Below are 21,541 nucleotides of genomic sequence, written 5' to 3' on the forward strand. Positions count from 1 at the left end.
TAATCCTGATTTCTATGCCGTACTTTCAAGCTGAAATTATACACAGTCATTAACTCTTTTCTGAATTGTACTTCTCGCATTTTCAGTTCTTAACCGTGGGCAGATATAGGATCTTTTAATTTCAAATGCTGTTTCCTAAGGTTCCATCTGTAAAATCACTGTCTCCATTCATGAGAGGGAGATGTGTATTGTTAATAGTTAGAGAGAATTTGGGTATTTTGGCCTCCCCTGTTTATGGGGAAAATAACTTGTTATGAAGTAGTGTTGTCTTGTGGAGCACCTGGGCAAACTTCAGTGGGTGATGTGAAAGGGGAGGAATACTAGAGGTTTTATGCTGGAAAGCTAGCATTTCTTACCGTCCCATAAATCATAATCATTTTTGGTTGGGATTTCTGTGTGGTTTTTGGGGTTTTTGGATGCTCCCTTGTCGTACACCAAGCAGTGCATTTGGCCTCAACACAAGAAGTGTTGGATCATAAGTATAAACTTGCTGCCTTCGTGATGAGCCTGGAAATATTTAGTTTCAAGTGATGTAGACTCTCTGTAACGTTTTTTTTCTTTTTACAAGCTAATGATACAACCTTGTAAGCACCCTTATTTTGGGAGAAAGCATTGATATTTCTTAAACCAAAGCCAAAATAATCCTATAAGTGAGAAACACTTTTCCCTCTTTTTATATTTCTGTGAGCATGCAGACAACACGTGCTATCTCTTTTTTTTCCCTTTATACTTTACCCATGCCTAGGATTTTAACGAAGCATGTGCTTTGCACCGAGTATTTATTGGTATACTGGAAATTGTTTATAAAATGCTAAGGACCTGAAATAGCACATCTAGTTCATTTTCCCACATAGTTAGCTTTTGGTTTTTGTTGAAAACAGTGACATGTAAACTTAATCCTTCCAGCTTCCCCTTAAGAGTATTAAATGTCACCTTGCAGAACTTTGTTTTGACTTGTATGCAACTCTATAAATTCAAAATACACCTGTAATTATATAGCATGACTAAAACCCGCTCGGTTTGTACGTGTAAGAGGTCTGGAGCTGAAGTACTCTGTGCACTGCTCTGCCTCAGCGGTGGAGACTTCTCCGGTACTTAGGGACCCTCTCAGTCAGGTGCAATGTCAAATTCTCCTTTGTCTCCTCTGGAGCTCTTGGCGTGTCCCTGCAAGAGTCGTGGTCCGTTGCCGATGGCATATTCTCTTCTGAGGACCCTCGCTTGTGCTACGCAGGGTGCCAGTGACACCAGTTCACCCAGTCAGAACAAGGATGTTACTCCAAATCCATGATGTATTCTGCAATGTATCTTTTGGTTAAGCTTACCTGAGCTATGGAAGCATCCTGGGATGTCTCTGATCACTCAAAATATGGAAGTCATCCTGTCTTTGATTAATAAAAATGTCAAAAAAGAAAATGTGGCGAGTGTGGTTATTTATCAGCGCGGTACTTACTGCTGGGTGTGCCTGTAGTCCTTTCTGTGTGAGATGCTCCCACACTTCCCACCCAGAGACTCCCAACAAGTTGCAAGTAGACTTTGCTCACTTCTTCTCTGGAGATGGGCGCTACGTGTAGTCGGTTAGTTGTGGCGCAGTGGTTACTTGCTTTAGGGAGCTGTTTGATAGGACAAGGGGTAACGGCTTAAACTAAAAGAGGGCAGATTGAGGCTAGATAGAAGGAAGAAATGTTTTACGATGAGAGTGGTGAAATGCTGGCACAGGCTGCCAGAGAGGTGGTAGATGCCCCATCCCTGGAAACACTCGAGGTCAGGTTGGACGGGGCTCTGAGCAACCTGACCTGGTTGAAGATGTCCCTGCTCACTGCAGGGGGGCTGGGCTAGGTGGCCTCTAACGGTCCCTCCCAACCCAAACCGGTCTGTGGCTGAAAATGAGAAGAGCTGGTGATCTTTCTCTAGGTGAACTAACAGTGATGTGGCACTGCAGGGAGGCAGTAGAACATGGGGTCCCTCAGTCTCTTCTACTTGAGAATTGTCTCAGAGATACAAATGTGCCATGATTTGGGGGGGCGGGGGGGGGGAAGAAGGGGTTCTCCCTGCGTGAACGGCTGAAGCATGGCATGTAACGTCCTTGATGCCATTGCCCTCCCAGCAATCCTGCCTGCAGTTTTCTGCTATCACATGGTTTTGTTCTGTGTGCTGATGAGATTTCTTTGTGGAAGTATCGGTGGTTTCTTCTCTTCCCTCCTCTCACCCCGCCCCCCTGCCCATTAGTTCTTAGCTTTAGCTGACTTCTGATGTCTGTTTCAGGAGGGAAAATGGTTACTTAGGACACTCCCCAAGTTGTAAATAATCTCAGTGTATTGAAACTGTTGGCTTCAAGTGTGTGGCCAACTGAATAGAAAGCATTTTAGTTGATAATTTGTGAAGCCAGACAACTGGGAAACAGTCTTTTCCTCCTTTCTCTCAGGCTAATTGTATTTTGAACCTTTTGATGTGCATTCTCAATCCAACAGGTCCTAGAAATGGTGATTCGATGTTGTGCTAGAAAGAAGAAAACAGTCCTTGATTTCCCACTGTCTTGTCCTTCCGTCTTTCTATTTCCCATCCGGTTAATGAAAGCAGACACTTGAAGCACAGTAATTTCGGCACGGTGACTTTTTCCACCGGTACACCAGCGTTTGTCAAGCTCTTGCTCATTTTAGATGAAAAAGTGCTATTAAAGCACTGACTCAATATACACTTGGGGGAAGGTCTGTAGCAGAGGAGGTATCTTGTGTTAGACAAGCTGATGATTCCTTATGCTTAATCCATCTTGTTTGCAGCATTTTTTCTCTACTATATTGTCAATGTCCCTCTTTTGCCGGTTGGCACTTTTAAACCTGTTTAATGCTATGATTGCCATATGGTCTGCATATGTAAAGTTGTGGGGTTTTTTTTTAATAAGCACAAAAAGAAGCTCTGTGTTTTGTCTGTCTGATAATAGTTTGAACAATCATTTTTAATATTTGTTTTTTGACAGCCTTAAGCACTTTCTTGTCTAATCTATCATATTTCTCCTTCCTTTTTCTTTTAGAAGCAGCTCCAGCAACGAGTCCTTGTGTTTTGCCCTCTGGAAGGCCACCTCTTTTGTAAAAATCAACAGGAACATTGCTTAATTCTTGTGGTGGCAAAGTAAAAGAATTTGCTATGATAGCAAACAACTTTAAAAAAAATTACTAGGTTTCAAGTGGAAGGCCTCCTTTTTGTCCCTCTCCTGGGAAAAGCAGATTACTTGCATAGGCTGATTCTCATCTCATGCCATTTACAAGCTAAATGGTGATGCAAGGTTTCATGTTTTGATATATATTTGCATCTTCTGAGCCTGCGTGGTCTGCCCAGTGCCACCCAGGATACCACTTGCCTTCTTCACTGCAAGGGCACGTTGCTGCCTCTTGTTCAGCTTGGTGTCCACCAGGACCCTCAAGTCCTCTTCTGCAAACCTGCTTTCCGACTGGTCAGCCCCCAGCATGTACTGGTGCCTGGGGTTATTCCCAGTGCTTGGGGTGGGTGTCACAAAATGGGGCTTGAACCCCAGGGACTAAATTTAGGCCATCCTCACCGGGACGTGCAGGTGCCAGATATTTCGTGTGGCTCAGCTGCATCCTGTAAAATACAGGATAACGTGAAATATATTCAGGGTGAACTGCTGTGTTCCTGTGCAAATGTGCCTGTTCCCCCCTGCTGTGAGTGCTGGGTAAATTGCCACTATTGTCTGGGGGTTTTGATTTGTTTTGTTTTTGTTTTTGTTTGTTTGTTTAATTATCTAAATGGTTTGGTCTGTTCTGAATTAGTGGCATGACTAAAACCTCATCCTTAGCTGTTCACCTTTCAGCGTGCTTCTTTTGCCAATACACATCGTTTATATACTCATGGCCAGCTAACCATCAAAGACATTTTGTCCCTCCATCTACTTCTCAATATTCATTACTCTCATAACCATTAGTCCCTTTTTTTTGGGCACAAGTTTCCAAAAGAGTTATTTTTCCCTTTAGGCATGTGAAGGAGGAGCCAGCAAACGGAAGCTGCAGTGGCAGCAAGCAGTGTGTGCAGAAATTCGTTCTTGTGATCTGCCTTTGCCATTAATTCCTCCTTCAATCCCACCTCCTCCTACTTTTTGTCTTCTGCATGGGGGTGGTTAGCTGTCCTTTGACTTGAACGTGGGCATGGAGAGCACGGAAGCCCCATGGGGAGGTGGGGCTGATACACCTGCTTGGTAGGGATTTGGCTTTATCCTGCCTGAAGTCCTTCCCTAGTTTTACCATCGCTCATCAAAGCTAAGGTGGGATGTCTCCGTGCTATTTCAGGGTGCAGGAAATTGTGAAAAGAAGCAGATGCATGGGAAAAACCAGATAGGCAGAACAAGCAATTTCCTCCCACTGCTTGTTGGAGTGAGAGGAATGAGGAGGCTACCAGCAAGGAGCTTTTATTTTGTGAAGAGGAGGAGGAATTGCTGAGGTAATAAAGAAGTCCCAATGGAGAACTGCACATTAAGTAACTCGCTATTGCGCTGACGGGGGTATCTGGATACTGCTGTTATATAAATATTAAACGCATTTAGTAACAGCTGGAAGAGGGTTTAATGTGTCTGAATCTCTGTGTGTCTCCGGGGGGCTTGGATCTCGCTGGTGAACAGTCAGTCCCAGGGCTGGCATCGTGACGGGGAAGTTAGGCTGCAAGATAGGCCTGAACATCCGCGCCAGTGTTACCTGTGAGACACCCATACGTGTTGGGCAGGAACTATTCCACGGCGCTTTCTGACTCGATAAGACGATGTTAATACTGCACTACCAGGGTGGAGATAACAGCGTTCTGCATTTTTGAGAGGGAGAAGAGAGCAGCTAAATTGGCTGTGGGATCCCTGAAAGAAGTAGGTTGTCATTTCCACTCCCACCTTTCCAAGAATAATTTATACATTGGAGTAAAATAAAGACCTGCAGATGATATTATCTTTATGGGTTTATATGCTGCATTGATCATTACAGCATGACAACTTACAGCATAGGAAAAGCTGTTCTGGAGCCTAGAAAAGTGAAAGCTTAAAAATGCTTTTGGTTTCTTTCACTTAAGTGGAATGAGTAAAAAAAAATATGTTTGGAGCAAAGTTTCAGAAAAGAAAGTTTTCTGAAATGAGAAATTGATTCTGAGGCATCAGTGAGGATGATGGTACAGGTGGAAACATGAAGCAACACGGACTTAAATACAGAGCATTCCCCCAGGCAATGCTAAATGTGCCCATCCCTGGGTACAGGAGCTGAAAATTCCGTAATTCTTGTCTCCTGCACAGAGTACGGGGCAGGCTCTACTCAGAGACCAATCTTTCTTTACACGTAAGCCTTCTATAGTGACATCTTTTTGCACAGACCTTCTGCTGCTCTTGGCTTTACCCCAAAGCCCCAGGCGTTTATTTAGCTGTGAATGAGGACGGCCCCGGTATAACACTGGCAGAGTTTCAGTATTGCAGGTCCAATGCAGAAAAATCTCTGCTCAGAAACGAAGGAGAAGGAAAAATTACCCGAATGTGGATGGACTTATGTTTTGGACTACTCTGTCTGAACCCTCCCTCTGGCATATGAAAATCTCTACAGGTGATCCGATGTTGGTTCTGTTTAAGTGGTTAGGTGGGTGGCATTGACTTAGATGCTCCCAGGATTCAGATCTCAGCACCATTCTCAGTCTGGCTGAGTTATTCATGGCATGCTACTGCTGTTCGGGAATAATAACTTCACCGTTCTTCACTGCACAGGGTTGGTTTGATGCTTGATACAATTTAAAAAAGCCTCTTATACCACTTTGGTGGCTGAGGATGAGAGTGAAGCACATTCGTTCGCATTTTCTCCTTTCTGACTGGTGTTCAGAGATGCTGCTTTGGGGCAGGTTTGGAGGAAGACTATGAGAGCTATGGAGATACCGCAGGATGGGGCTAAAATCATGCAGGCTGCAGGTTGAGTAGATGGAGGTGGTGGTCAGATGCACTCTGGTATTTGTTGAGACTGCTGCAAACCTAAATTGACTGAAGCAAGAAATAATGCAAACATGACTGTCTGCCTTGTGCTCTGCTGGGTGCATGAGGAGGGCTAATTGGTGAGAGCAGTAACGAGAATACTGGCTTAAAAGTTGCTATTGCTTTTTAAGGATCCAAGTTTCCTTTGGGTTTCATTAAAATGCACAATATTTTTGAATCACTAGCTAGCCCGGCAGTGTCTTGAGGCTGCAACACTCTGCCTTTTTTCTCCATTTGTATGATTCCCAAAGAAACCTTTATTCTCATGAGTGCTCTGCGCCGCGTACATGCCCGCAGTGCTGTAGTTCGTTTCATGCTCAGACTCCTGTTTCCAGAGATGCTAATGTGATTCAGAGAACTTCAGGCACCCAGCAGCAGCAGCTGTCATATTACTAAATGGTCAAGGCACGGATGAGAACATGCACAACGCAGTGTAATCATTTGACTTGCATCCGAAACAAATGAAGATAGTCTGCAGCGTTGCACCAGGAAAAGATTAAAGTGATTAAAATGAGAACCACATCTTGAAATCTAATCACTTTTAAAGTCTGATGAGTTTCTTCCTTCCTGTTCCCAGTCATTTTAATGTTGTTGTCTCCTGTAAATTAAGGCTTATTCTCTATTCCAGGTACTATAGGATGAACTGATGCTTGTCTGGGAAATGCTGGGGCTGTAGCTGGGACACACCAGAAATCAGACAGTGCCACACACTGCTAGAAAGCTGCAGTTTGCAGGCAGAAAAAAATGACTATCTAAACTATTACAGAAGGCAAAATACAAAAGGTGCTGCTGTCAGGCACAATGTACAGCTTGCTTTTGTACTTACGAATATGTTCTACCCCATAGAAAGCTGGAGGTGGTTTTCTTTTTTCTGTTTAGAAAAAGGACTTTCAATCCATCCCTCTCCCTGAAAGCAAGACCAATATAACTATTGTTATGAAAATTCCCTTCCCTAACTATATGGCAACCAGTCTTCATAGTGTGAAAGTGTTTAAACTTTGTTAATATGTATACTAATATATGTATTAGTTTGCATTATACACGGTAATGTAATGAGGTAGTGGAATTTTACTGGAGACTGTGGCATTGTTCATATGTAAGTATAACAAACTAAAGGACAGCCCGGCCCTGGAAAGAAGGACTTTGCTTCTCAAAAGTTTAGAGCTGACCATGAAGGATAAAAGATACCCGTGAACAACCGAGATAATGCCAGCATCGTGTTGTACCCGGACGTTTGAAGGGTGTAAGGACCCTCTGTAAAATCACATTCACGGTGCCCCAGTTTGGCCGGGCCACCTCGCACACATCAGCTGTTCACTCTTGGCTTTCTCCATGTTGTGTCCTGGCCTCTCTCCTGGGTTGGCACGGGCCAGCTGCGAATCTGGCACTACGGGCACCTACACCCTTACTAACCTTGGAGACCTCCACTGAGTGAAATTCCTTCTCTCTACAAGAAATTCATCACAGGGCTTCACTTTTTCGTACTGTTTAACTTCATCTTCCTTGATGAAATTTAAGTCCATCGCTCCCCTGGCCTGCAGCAGATATTCCGGTCCTTATTGCAGGGTCCCCTTTCTCCCCCCTAGGAATTCTTCATCAGGTTGGGAAAGCGCCACCAGCTCATCCAGCCTTTCCTCGACCATTTCTGATCTCTTGCGCTGAATAATTACTTTTATCTCATTTTTTTTATTGTCTTGAGGGATCTTTTTTCCCCCCCCCCCCAGGCACATATTTTTTCCCCGGTCACTTTTTTTTTCCCCCCTAGTATTATTTGCTTGCCAAGGTGACATTTTGAGCGGTTTGCAGTCCGTTGTGCTTTAAAACACCCGTAGGCCTGCGCTGGGAGGAGAATGACACCTTCTCCACCACCTCCGAGGGGCCGGGGCCGCCGGGGGTGGCGGGGGGGAGACCGGCGGGATGCGGGCGCCGCCGGCGGGGCCGCGGTCCTCCGCGCCGCTGGGGGCGCTGGCGCCGCCGTCCTGCGACGATGCCCGCCGGGGTGTGGCGGATGCGGCGGGGGCCACGGTGAGGAGGAGGAGGAGGAGGAGGAGGAGGAGGAGGTGGTGACCGGCTGCGCTTCGCAGGGCCCGGCCGCCCCGCCGCCACCCCTCAGGTGAGTGTGGGCCGCAGGGGTTCGCTCCGCTGTGTTTTATTCCCTTCCCGCCGCCGGCAGGTTCTGCTGGGCCTCAGCGAAGGCCGCCGGGCCTGCCCGGGATGGGGGGGGGCCCGTCCCCGCCTCCCGGGGGGCGACCGGAGCCCCTTGGGCCGCTGGCGGACGCAGGCCGTGCCCAGGGAGGTGGGGCGGGGAGGGGCAGGGAGGCTGTGCTGGGGTGCGGGGGGGTGTCCCTGCCTTTGTGCCCACGTCTGAAGTGGACTGAAAGGTGCTCCCCCCCCCCCCCCCCCCGCCGCGGGGCTCGCTGGGGATAAGGCGTTTTGCCACGGGGAGCCCCCGAAAGTGGGGGGGAAGGCGGCGGCGGGGGGTGTCTCGTCCCCCTCCGGTCGCGGGCTGCTGCTCGCACCGCAGTGCAGGGCCCCAGGCAGGAGGTGCAGCCGGCTGCTGTGGTGGCAGCGGCTCCTTCTCTGCACGCACATGCACCTGCGCTTCGCGGGGGGCTCTGCCCTCATCTTTTATTTCGGCAGTGGTGCGCTGCCACAACGTAGTGCTTCCCTTGGAGGCTGTTTTCAAGAGGAAAACGTGGTCAGTGTCATTAAGAAATAGCGTTTATAACAGGCACAAGTAATAGCTGTATACATGGATTGTTATATTAACTGTACAGAGTGCTTGTGGTTTGGGGAACACGGCTTCGGTGTTTGCGCTTCTTTGCTGTGTGTCATGTGTTCGGGCAGATTTTGTTCAAGAGCTTTTAAGTCACGGATGGCACAGACCGTTTGAAAAGAAGTTTGGCTTATTCAGCAGAAGAACCAACGTCTTGGCAAGCTGTCAAACAAGGGGAAAGCAAAAAATGTGCAGATACAGGAAGAAAATAATTATAGTAAAATGCTTTTCTTTTGGTGTGTGTGTTTAAACACAAAATTGTTTTAGGAAATGGATTTAAAATAATAAAACACCTGAGTTTTTACACGCTTCTGCTGCTGTCTGCTTTTCTGCTGTAGTCTTGTGGAAGAGAGGAGAAAAGGGACTACCATTACTTTCCCTGGCCATAAGGGAAGCGGAGTTCTGCCTCAGTGTTTTCTTCCATTGTATTTCTGCAAGAGAAGAGGGAAAGGTCCTACTCTAATAGCTTCATAGCGAGAACTCAAATGAGTGTTCTTTGAAGCCATTTTTAGTATCAGAGTGATTTTGGAATAGATGTGGGGAAGGTTAGACAAGCACAAGTAGTTCTGTGGGAGTCAGTGGACTGTTTCCCTGCCCGGGCAGGCATCCAGGTAGGTATTTGTAGAGAATGCAGTTCAATATTTTACCATGCAGATTGCTCACCCTCAAGCTGCGGAATTTCTGTGACTGCTTCAGTACGAGCTGCTGCTGAAATCTGTCCTGTCTGATGTAGAGTGCCCCTTGTGCTGGGCCCTGTGAAATCTGACTCAAGGGGGAGTAGGTAGGCTGGAAACTACCCAGCTGAGTAATACATGGTTAGGTTTTTTAGCTGGATTTGGCTGCAGCTAGTGCTGGGACAACAGAATGGATGAGTATGAAGGCAGAGCTGCCAATGGGATTTTTCTTTTTTTTTGTTGGTAACATCCCGTTGTGATGAGAGCCAAAACCTCAGTTGTGCCTTGCGCATCAGAAGAAACTTGTTTCATAAAATTAAGTGGGCTTCTGTTGTATGTTGTGGGCTTCTGTTGTATGTTGTGGACTTCATGAAAGGTTGGAGTATCCTGCCCGTTGTTCCCCAGTGAAGAAGAGATTAATGGAAATGAGTGTGTAGTGGGTGGCAAAGAATGGTTATCAACACAGTAGAATCTGCAAGATGAGGAGCAAGATGAGGTACTGGCAGCGATGAAGTGGTGTGAAACCTTCAAAGGGAGAGTGAGCAGTTTGAACTTACAGGGGGAAGATAAATTATCTGTCCCTGTGAAAACTTCAGAAAGGGTAGCACAGATAAGTTGGATTCCCTGCTTCTGTTATGCTTGGTGCCTGATAGCGCTGTGTCCAGGACATAGGCTGCTGAAGGAAGGGAAATGGTGATAGAAAACTGAATTGAATTCTGTTTAGATGTACTGCAAGGAGAAGGGATGGAGTTGAGTGGTCCAGCGTTCAGATTGCAGCTTTGCCAGCTTCGGTGCTTTAACTTGCTGTCTGTGCCCCAGAAGAAAAGCAAAAGCCATTGTTGGTTGACTTCATGCTGGGTAAGGAAAGTCTGTTCAGTTTTATTTCGCAGCTTGATTTGGAAAACTCATCAATAATTAGTGTCTCTGATGTAAACAGAAATACATTAGACAGTAGCAGTTAAGGAGTTCAGATAGGAATGCTGGCACACGAAGTGAGCAAAATGGATTGCCTCAGTCAGAGCTGGAAATGAGCTAAAATATTAATAAAACAAATACAAATGCACCACCATGCTACATCTAGTGAGTCATTTTGTCCTCTTTGTACCTGGGATACCCTTTTATGTGTCTGGAAATGAGCTTGTCACTGAGAACAGATTTGATGTTACAGCTCTGGAGTGGTTATGAGAGGTTTTCACTTACAAGGTCGGTAATTCCTGTCGCCAAGCCCATGGCTCGTTTGTTGATTTTAATGTTACAAGATTCTTGTCACAGTCCAGTTTGGCCTTGTAGATAACCTAGGGCATAGATTGCAGCCTGTGATTTGTGGTTTTAGCTTTGAAATGATAAGCAGCTTTAAAAGCAGCCTCCCCTGTCATTCTGCATACTTTTTAGGACAAGCTACGTGCTAAGGTTTATTGTAAACTGTTCTCCAGGTTCAGCACTGATCTGTGTATGCATATTTCAAAAGTCTGTAATACAGATTAGGACAGATTATTTTCCTCTGGGTGTTGCTAGTTGTGAGTGAAAATTACTGGACAGGTACAGCTTCTCTTTTCACTCCATGCTGCTATTTGCGATATTATCCAGAGGCTGAGCAAGATAATGTTAGCCTGCTCCTAAGCTTATATCTGAAAGACACAATTTGGAATTTACTGCATGGGGTATTTTGTAGACTTTACCCATTTTTTTTTAACTCAGCCAAGTTTGCCACTATTCAGTGAAGGTCTTAACCTTTGAGCTGCCTTGGACCTACTTGGTCTTTAGGATTTAAACCTTGTTAGGGCCTATTCTTGCATTTATTAGAAACTGCGATTATGTGTAGGTATTTCTGGTTCTTTGATGCCATTTAGAGATTTGTGGTACTTGTTTGTGAGCAAAAGAAGCAAGGAACACTTGCTGTTCCTGGGGTTTCAGATACGGTGTTTTATCTGCTGATGAGTGGCCTAAAGTGTTGCAACACGTGTGTTTTTCAGATTCGTGGCAGTCACGCAGCAGTTAAAGCAGTTTGATGGGTTTTAATGTTTTTAGTCTTTATGATTTTATAGAAATATGCACTGATATCATCCCTGTTATGTTGTAGTGGCAGGTGGTGTTTAAGGTCAGGTTAAATATTAGCAAGCTATATGTGGTTTGTATGTTCTATTTATATATGGGAGAAGCAACTTTGCTGAATAGTGCGTTATGCCATTTACTGCAAAGACTTCTGGGTTATTTTTGGTAGTATTGACATCTTACTGACTAGCAGTTTTTGGAAAAGGCATACTATGCGTATTTTATATATGATTTCATTATTTCTCAACAACTAGTAACGTGGTGGAGATCAGAGGTGCTGTCAAAAAAACAAATCAGTTTTGAGCATTTTACGGTGAAATATGTAGAGAGAAGTATGAGTTGATTACAGTTATCTGAGAGTCACTGGTACTTACTGTGGTATTATTTCATTTATGTTTTCATAGCCATTGTGAAACTATGTGGAAATGGGGTAGTGGAGATGATTCTCCTTCCAAAACAGTAGTAAGTATTGAATTACTAATAATATAATATATAACATAAGGATTTCTGACTTAGAGAATCTTTAATTGATGATATACTAATTGTGCATATTTGTTCTTCCGTAAATAAGTTGCTTAACTAGTTTGACCATGACTCATTTTTGGGACTCTAGAAGTCAGGTGAGGCTCTTGCTTCCTGTCTGCTTGGTGTTTAATCTCTTGTGTGTAAGGCAGCTGCTCTGTTTCTCTTCACTGTGCTTATCTTGCTTTAAGAAAACATCTGTAGAAATTATATCAGTTTCATCCCAGATGTGTTTTTGGTGTAGAGTATCTTCAATATCAATATTGTGTTGCCAGCAGGTTCAGTAACGCTACTACTGGTTGTTGTGATGCAAATCCAGTAAATGAGGAAATTCGGATTTAGGTACCTAGCTGCTTTGATGGTTTTGCTGTATTTCAAACTAACATTCCTAAACTAGTTTCTAAGATTTATAATTCCACGTGTCTATCAAACTTGCTAAAAACCATCTGGTATAGGTACGTACAGAATATGTAAGTTTTAGCGTTGCGCTGTAGTAAGATTTCCTGAATATGTTAAAAATCAAAAAACCCCAAACCAACTGAGGACTTCTTGCAGAAGCAGTGTTGTCTGCACCATTTTGTGTTTGTTCAAGGTATTCTTACTGTCTGCAGGCTGCAGGCTCGCAAGATGCAAGGAGCATGTCGGTGACGGATTTGACTGAGCAGCTGACAAGCACTGAACAGCTGGTGACGCAGCTAAAGGAGCTTGTCAGGGAGAAGGATGCTGAGCTGCGGAATAAAGATCTTCAGTTAAAGGTACCGTGCATGTTTTCTTGTCGAAAACCCTTTCAGTCCTGTTTTTCGTGAGCTGTTTTCGTAAATACAGGCTTGTAGTCGGTTACGGGAGCCCTTGGAACGCAGGAGGCGTTGGTCACAACTAGCTGATGTGACCGGGACGTTACTGCTTTTTGCCAGTGTGTCTTCTGTTCCCAAATTGTAACTGGGTTGGGGTATTCCCCAGGCAACACGTGTTCCCTGCATGAGGAGATGCGCTTAATAATTGCAAGGGACAGACTGTCTTTCCGAGAGCTAGGGGTGCGTGGTCATTTTAGGCTAAATATGGGGAAAAATACCATCCAAATCATTACTGGACATTTAGTGAGGTGCTGACTTGCCTCGGACTGAATTTCTGTAGATGATATTTTTTATTTCTCCCACTGTAAATGTCTTTTTGTATAATGATTGTATTATTAATGCTGCTATACATCATCCTCTGCTTTTGACTGGCATTAGGAAGGAGGGAACTGCAAAGAATCTATATCTGTTATCCAATATCCTGAAGGCTTTTGAGGGTTTGTTATTCTTTACTCTGTGTTTTGAGCAGTCGTAAGGTTGGTCTGTTCCTGCAAGGGGCTATTTTCGCAATTTGACAATCATCTGTGGATACTAACTGCCAAGTGTTAAAATACTGAATTTTCTAAAAGTCATAATTGTTTCTTTAAACAGAATGAAATATGCTTTTATACTGCTGTGAAGATGGCTTTCTTTTTGCCTCAAAACACCCAACCCTCTTGTTAAAAAATCAAGCTCTGAACTTGTATTGCAATCAAAAAAGAGGAGCATTGCTCACAACATAATGCTGGGGATTCTATACAGTAATAACAACCACATGCAGAAGTTTAAATAATGAAAGGAAGGTTGTTTCATGTATGCAGACCTGTTGCATGTGACATTATAATGTCTCTTCAGGGGAAAGGTTTATTTTTGTTGGTAGTCCCTTTAGATTTATTTTTTTTAATGGAAGAACTGGAGGATGCAGTTGGTCATGTAGCTAATTTAGTCCTTCATGATGTTCGTAGGAGGAGAAGGAATCTGCTGATGCGAAATTCTCCAAGTTGAAGCTGCAAAACAAAGCCAAGGTTGCATCATTAACGTCGCAATTGGAAGAACTTAAGAAACAGTTATCAGAATCAGGAGGCTTAGAAGCAAAAGCAGAACCAAAAAAGGTAAGTCCTTACGTTTTAAAGCAGACAAGTAAGGCTGTAGACAGTTTTTGGGTGCTGGACTCAAACTGAAGTTCAATTTTGAGCTGTGTCAGATTAGGATCAGGCTAGACCGTGCGTGCTGTCAGTCTGTCTATGTATTTCTATTTCATTCTTTTATCTTTCCATAGAAATTTAGAAAATTCCTTTCACATTGTTTTTTGTAAAAAAAATTCTTAGTGATCTTAATCTTCCTAGCAGCTCAAACTTTTAACACATGTGAATCGGAAAGATAAGTTTTTGAGAAGAAATGAAAAGAAAAACTAACTTGCTACTTTAATATCCAAGATAAAAATGTCTTTGGTGGGAAAATGTAAATTAAGTGTAGAATATTTCATTTAGGTGACCAGTGTTTTACCGTTAGCAAATAATCTCAGGTCTGTTTGTAGTAGCGCAATTGTGTGAGTAGACTTGTATTTCTTCAAAATAGCATATTTTGGCTTCATACAGCTTTTCAAGCCTCACTAAAGTTAGTTTGGTATTTCTAGGGCATTAGTTCTGTAAAGGTAGGCTGAAAGGGAGCAGGAACAGATCAGTTTGTTGCAGTCCCTGGGTGTCCTCAAAGACATGCAGCATTTATGCTTCTGATCTGGTTTGCTAATAAAGCATTTTCTTAGCAATTGCACTTGATTTCGTCTGTAGTGGCAAGTAATTTCTATAACGCAGTAGTTACACATACTGACGTTCTGATTGGAAACACTGTGCTTAGGAACGCTTCAGTTTACACTGTCCCTCCCTGCCAATAGTCCTTCTTTCCTCCCCGAGCTGTATAGACTACACTTGCCAGATTATATGCAGAGGAAGTGAATGCACATTTTAGTCCACTTTGCAGCAATAATTATCACTAATAATTGAAATAAGAATCTTTTTACAAGCTTGGTATAAATTCTGTGCCTGCTTTGTCTAGCTTCTACGTGGAATGTGTAATATATAAGAGAACTGAAACACAAACCATGAGTAAAGCCCACTTTTTCTCCCCAGTTTTGTCTGTAGAGATAGCGGTACAGAAGTCAAGTGTTACCTATTTATGGAATGCAAAACTCCTTGTTTTTGCAGGCGTCGAAAGACGGTGACCAGGAAAATGCTGCGGCAAATCGTGGGAAAATATTAGTACTGAGAAGGAGAATAGAAGAACTAGAATCCCAGATCACCCAAAAAAATGAAGAGTTACAAAAAAAGGTGGTGTTTTATGTGATGCTGTGTGGTTTTTCGTGTTTGTGGTGTAGGGTTACGTTTAAATATATTTATTTAAATATATTCTATATTTAATTATATGCTGTATCACTAAATAGATATTCTGAGTTTTCTGTTGAGTAGACAGAGAAGTTTATATGCTACAACTTGCCCTAGCACTCGCAGTGAGAATTCTGTCATTGTGTCTTCAGTGAGCAGTGAATCCTCAAGCATGCTTTTGTAGTTGTTTGAAAATGAATGGAATAGGATACACAAACAGGAACTTTGTGGGTTAATGGTACAGTTAAATCTTATATTTCGAACAAAAATGCTGTTTTGCTTCAGTTTTTCTTGTTGCAAAAGTAAGTCACAACAGGAAGAAAGGTAGGCAAGGGATGATTTCATGTTATGGTCCGTAGCTGTTCTGTGCAGTGATGTGTTTTGTGGACAAGACTGTTGACAGTGGGAAGTGGCAGGCACGTGAATGCTGCAGATTTTCAGAGAGAGAGGCTCAGTGATTAAAGATGACACTTAAAATCGAACCAGGTTATAAATTTGATTGTTATTTTTTTCAGTACCCTGAAGCAGGCGATAAGGAAATAACGCCAAGTATTCTTCTGTGCTGTAGATGGTGGTGGTAGATTCCGAGCAGTGCTGTCTTTTCGTTTTCAGAGTGTTGAACTGGAGGCCCAGCAGTGTCGTGGGGCAGAAATGGATGCCATGCTGGCAGAGAAAGAAAAGAAGTTAGCTGAAAGAGATGCTTACATCATTGATTTACAGATAGCGTGCGGATCAAGTGGTGTTGCCAATGAAATACTCTTGCCCAATGAAGAGTTGAAGGTATATTAGCAGCTCAAATATAAAATCTCCATAGAGGTTTCAAGGAATCAACGAATTCTGATATGTTATACGGTGGATCCTTCTCTGAAGCACAAATCTTCTACAGTTATTCATGTGAATAAAAGTTCTTTACTGTTTATGTTCGTTTATGTTTACTTCTTTTGTCAGTATTTATACGTACCGGTATCGCCTTCCGAATCTGCTGACGGATTTCATTCAAGTTAAAATCAAACCTGAATTTTGATTTTTAACATTGCTTTAACTGAGGGAAGGGCTAGGGGGTGGCTTCAGGATGATTGCTGTATCTGTTTTTCTGGGGCCATTCTTCTAATTGTCTTTTGGTTTGCACTCTAAAGAATCAGCTGGCTGTTAAAGAGTCGTCGCTGCAAAGCATGCAGATTCTAGTTCAGAGCCTTACCAAAAAGGTTGGTGACAGTGAAGAAAAATGTAGCTTGTTCCAGGAACAGATTGAGAGTCTTAAAAATACTCAGAGCAAAGAAAGAGAGCGTTTCCAAGGGAAAGAAGCTACGTATATGGAAAATGTAAGTAAACACACTGTAAAAATATTTACGTTCTTTGGTGGAAGAAGTGGTGTCTTGGCTGGAGTGTTTCTGTTTCAATAATTAAGAAACGCCACTTCTAATTTTGGGTGATTACTGAAGTAGAGATCTATATGGCGATCAGATGAAATGAGAATAATGAAGCAGTAGATGGTTCGTGCTGGTCACAGTTGAAGTTGAAAGTCTTGTGCAAGGAAGGAGTTTAAGGATGTGGCTGGTGTTTGGGCACGGAGGAACTAGCGTGTGGCAGAGTGAAGCGAGTTGTGCAGAATTCCAGTCGAAGAACCTCCAAACATCTCTTTCTTGTAGCACTATATCTCGAGGTGCAAAAAGGGAGTGGCTGGTAGTGTTTTGGGATTGTTGTAGCCATTCTTGGCACCAGTGGCCATTTGGCAGGTCGCCTTCACTGGTGCTGTGAGCTGTCTGGCACACTTCGTAGCGTGGGCGCATGGAAAAAACCTGTTTTTCCTCCTGACTGAAAAATAGCTGAAGAAGTTTGGTATACTTAATGGGAGACTTCTCTAGAAGTTACCAGCTGATTAACAGGCCAAGGCAAACAACAACTTGTTAAATAATACTTTAAAAAAACCCAACAAAAACAAACAAGTAAAAAAGTGGGACTAGGGAGCATGTTGCCCATTCATTGATGTTACTGGGCTCTTCCAACACCCTTGGAAGCTAAATCTAAGATTTTAACGTGATGTGCCTGATCTCTCAGCGTTTGAATTCTACCATGTATGAAACTATTTATCTCAGTACTGGTGTCTGAGTTCATTTTATCTGTAACAAAAATGCTACTTTTGATCCTGAAAATGACCTCACCTGTTCAGTAGCACACAGGGAATCCATTTTGATACAGGAAAGAAAGAAAAAGACAAACAATTGAGACTGTAAAAGCCATTTTGGTGAGCAGTGTCATCACTCAAATATAAATCTGGGTAGGACTTTATGTGAATTAATTCAAAATAACAAGTTACATCCAATTCTTATAAAAATTGTGAGATAGCTAAGAGAGACACGTTAGAAGTAGAATACAAGGTTTTGAGGAGGAGACAGCTAGGTTTCAAAGCTACCGTTTGGGCTTAATTGATAGAGACTTGCTAGAAATGAACATGATCAGTGTAATCTTTTAGAAATTAGAAGTCTCAGAACAGCGGCATCCAAAAAGAAAGGTGGAGATCTGTGGTACTAAATAAAAATGAACAGTACTTGCTTCTCATTTAAAGTTTATTGTGGCGTTAAGACAAACTTTGTGTAGTTGGAGTTTTATCTGCCTGCACCACTGATGATGTTAGTCACTGGCTGATTACTTACTGTTAAGTGGAAACAACAATAAGACTTAGGATAGAATACACTGTCTTTCTGTACCTTTAGTTAGACGATTCATTGTACTTTTGCTATACCGTTGTGGACTGGTTTCACATTTACTTTCTATGTGTTTTTTAGATACGTGTGTTTCAAAATATTATCCAGGAAAAAGAAAAGGAACTGGAAGCACAGAGAGAAAAGCATGAGCAGGAGCTCTTTAAATTAGCTGCTAAATCTGATGCAAGTGCTGACCTGGAACAGGTATGTTGCTTTGTCTGAGACATGAGAGTTTGGACTCATGTAATTACTAACCTCTGCAGCACAGTTCAGATGCCTGGTTGGCAAAATAAAGAGAAGACTTTTTTTTCTTTCTCTTCGGAATGATTGAACTCCTTTGTTTGCTTGATTTTTATTATTTTATTTTTTTTTTCTAGCTACTAAAGGCCTTGAAGCAGAAGCTCCATGAAAAGGAAGAAGTCATGCTGGGAAGGACACAGGTGATCGATGTGTTGCAAAAAGAACTGGATGCCAAGGACCAACAGCTGCAAGTAAGAAATGGCATACGTGCACAACTAAACTCATCAGGTCAATAACAAGTTCAGAAAGCGATTTGGTCGTGCACAAAAGATAGTTTTGCATAAAATATGTAGGCGGTTCCCTGGGAGGCTTTGACACGTGCTAACAGTGCAAGCATAGATGTGCAAACAAGTAGTAATTCCAGTTAGGAAATTAACTTAAAGAAGAGATAGAGTCCATGAAATACAAAACTGTCAATTCTCGCCCATAGTTTGTCTTGATTCATTTTGGGAGCTTGCTGTGTAGGGGAAGAGTTTTTGCTGTCAAAAGATTTCAGCTTCTCTAGTTAGAGACTGCAGAGAGCCCCAGAACTGGGGCTTCCCCCCACTCCCTGCTCAGAGAGGGTTTTGCTAGTTGTGTGCCTTTCCTTTTGCTGTCTTTCTACTGATTGCAAAGCAATACCTAATCGAGGTTCTTGGTGTCTAAGCACCTAGCACGGACCGTGATTATAACCTTGGAGTGCTGCAGCTTCAGTTCAACAGCATAGAAAAAGGATGTTGCAGCCTCTCGAATAGGTTTTTTGGACTTTGCTGAAACAGACACGTTATAGCCTGTCTGAGGTGCCAGGTCCAGCATTTTATACTCTTTTCCAACAAATTTTCAACTTTCCAAGAGGGCTGCCAGAATCAAAATCTTACTAGAAATAGTTTCAGCTACGTACCTAGGCAGATGTCCTGCTCGGGTAGTTAAGATCCGTGGTAGTTGAAGCCTGTTTCAGTTGTCCTTCCCATTTGTTATGCCTCCTGCCTTATGCAGGGTTTTGAGGTTTTGGTTTGTTTGTTTGTTTTTTTTTCCTTTTGAGTTAGATGCATCTTCCTATAGCGATGCTCTGCAAGAACAGGTGGTACCTTGTGCCGAGCGCATTGAGGGGACAGAAGTGCACACCTTGAGGGTAGGGGGAAGGTTTGACACTGACAACATGAACTTAAAGCACTTTGAACTGTGGTGGAATCTCAGCTTTAGCATTAAAACAGCAGGAAGCCTTGCTTTATTTACATAAGCAGTTTTAACCATAGTTTGGAAACGTTCCCTCTGCTGTTCTGCACAGCTTCTTTACTTGGACAATTTATGTTCCTAGGTTTGTGTATCATGAAAGTAGTTTTTTGAATAGCAGGTCTAATGTGAGTGGACTGCTGTGCTAGAGTGATCTGCACTCTTTTCTACCTCTGTATATTAAAATAAGTAATATGAAAGTACTAAAGTAGATAAGCACTAACATAAAACTAGTTAGCAATAAAATGAGAACTAGATCAGTTTGCCAACTGTAATTTTAATGGATGTAGGTGACAAAACCTGTGTGGCCTTGTAGTGAGCATTCTTAATCTTTGGGATCACTGTTAGAGATCTGCTTCTGTTTTGTTTTTTATATTCCACAGAACCAAACATTCTTTTTTATTCCATTTACATGTAGTTTGCACTCAAATAGTGATGCCATTTTTCTGAAGTCCCCGTTTTTGTCTTGGAAAGTCAGAGCTGAGTAGCTTTTGTAATAGAGCCAGGTTACCAACAGTAGCCCTGATTTCTGATTATAATGTACGTAGGAATACAGCTACAGTATTTGACAGTGGCACTAAAAATACTTTGCATTAAAATATAAAGGTGTTTTTTGGTTTTGTTTTTTTTTTTATAGGAGATTAACGAAAACCTGAAACGCCTTCTGTCTGAAAAAGAAAACCTCCAGTCTAAACTGGATGCTGAGAAACATGTAATGAGAGCCCAGTTAAAAGACATGATGGAGAAACATGAGCTTGAAATGACAAAAGTTAAGGAGAAATATAATGCTGAACTGCATGAAATCCAAGAGAAACATGAAACTGAGCTGCAAGAGAAAGATCAGGCCCTGTTTCAGCTTAAGAAACAAGTGGCAGAATTAAGTGGGAGCGGACAGACTAACTCAAAAGACGTGAGAGATCTGGAGTCTATAACCAAAGAGAAGATGGAAGATTTAGAAGGTATCCTGTTTAAACCACGGTTACATACGAGGGGTTCCTTTGCCCCGGACCGTTACGTGTTGGGTGCCAATTGCATACTTGTTGCAAGTAGAACTACATTAAATTTGGTGGAAGAGTTACTGCCACGCTAGTTAAAAAGTATCTATGATCAAATGCTATAATAATGAGGGTTATAGGAATACCAAGATAATCACGTGAACTATAAATCTCTCACTACGTTTCTTATTGTTACGTCTTTCTGTAAACGCACTTGTCCTGTGTAAGTGTGTAACTTCCAGTTGCTAAAGGATTTAAACGTACGTCTTGTATTAATAATCTTTCTATGGTTTTAAAGAATTTTTTGCGTCTTCTTTCTCAGTACAAGTGAAATTGAAAACAGAAGAGGCCAGCAAATCTGAAGCAAAGTTTCTGAAAATGAAGGCTTGGTCTAAATCAAGAATTAAACAACTGGAGGATGAACTAAAAAATGTACGTGTAACATTACGTTTAATAGTCTGTGCCTGTTTTAAACTGCTGTGCTTGGAGATTTGACTGAAAAAAGTAAAATATGGGGTAAATAGAATATTAAAATAATTTACTCAAAGTATCATTGTCTGTGCTCGCTGCAGGGGGGTTGGGCTGGGTGGCCTTTAAAGGTCCCTTCCAACCCAAATCATTCTGTGATTCTATGATCTTTATATAAGAATTGATATATAAAAATTGAATGGACTTAAGATGCTGATACGGGATGAAGTTTCAACAAAAAATAGTACAAAGTGGTGTTACCAGCCTTCAGGAGTAAATTTGTTAGAGATGAGGTAGTTTATTGCACTTTCAAATATTAAAAACAGCTATTCTAAATATTACTAAAAAAAATCCCCCAAAAATAGTTGCATTGACTGTGCTGTGTTTCTGGTGTTTTGATGCATTTGAAAAACCTATTTTTTCTTTTAGTTTTCATCGAAGAACAGTGATGTATCTGCCTTAAACAATCGTGTCTCAGAATTAGAAACTGAAAATGAAGAACTACAGTCAAAACTACAATCATTAAATGAAATCAGAACTCAAAATGGTAAAAAAAAAATAAATCTTCCTCTTTTGCAGATGATTCAAAGTAAAGGGACAAAGAAAAATGAACTTTCTCATTTTCAAA

General features: G+C 42.2%; 1 protein-coding gene across 1 annotated transcript in view; it reads left to right on the plus strand.

The window, feature by feature from the left end:
• The first annotated feature begins 8,074 nt into the window (after positions 1-8,074).
• The window catches only part of LOC104350765 (uncharacterized), a 41,842-nt gene continuing 28,375 nt past the window's right edge, over positions 8,075-21,541 (plus strand). The window contains exons 1-12 of the mRNA XM_086472454.1: positions 8,075-8,108; positions 11,902-11,959; positions 12,631-12,774; positions 13,818-13,964; positions 15,057-15,179; positions 15,846-16,013; positions 16,370-16,555; positions 18,020-18,142; positions 18,316-18,429; positions 20,088-20,409; positions 20,768-20,877; positions 21,343-21,460. Of these exons, the coding sequence (XP_086328580.1) occupies positions 11,915-11,959; positions 12,631-12,774; positions 13,818-13,964; positions 15,057-15,179; positions 15,846-16,013; positions 16,370-16,555; positions 18,020-18,142; positions 18,316-18,429; positions 20,088-20,409; positions 20,768-20,877; positions 21,343-21,460 (1,600 nt within the window). The 5' untranslated portion in view covers positions 8,075-8,108; positions 11,902-11,914. The remainder of the gene's footprint in view (positions 8,109-11,901; positions 11,960-12,630; positions 12,775-13,817; positions 13,965-15,056; positions 15,180-15,845; positions 16,014-16,369; positions 16,556-18,019; positions 18,143-18,315; positions 18,430-20,087; positions 20,410-20,767; positions 20,878-21,342; positions 21,461-21,541) is intronic.

This window comes from Leptosomus discolor, chromosome 12 (genome assembly GCF_034619465.1).
Source record: "Leptosomus discolor isolate bLepDis1 chromosome 12, bLepDis1.hap2, whole genome shotgun sequence".
NCBI classification, from domain to species: Eukaryota; Metazoa; Chordata; class Aves; order Leptosomiformes; family Leptosomidae; genus Leptosomus; species Leptosomus discolor.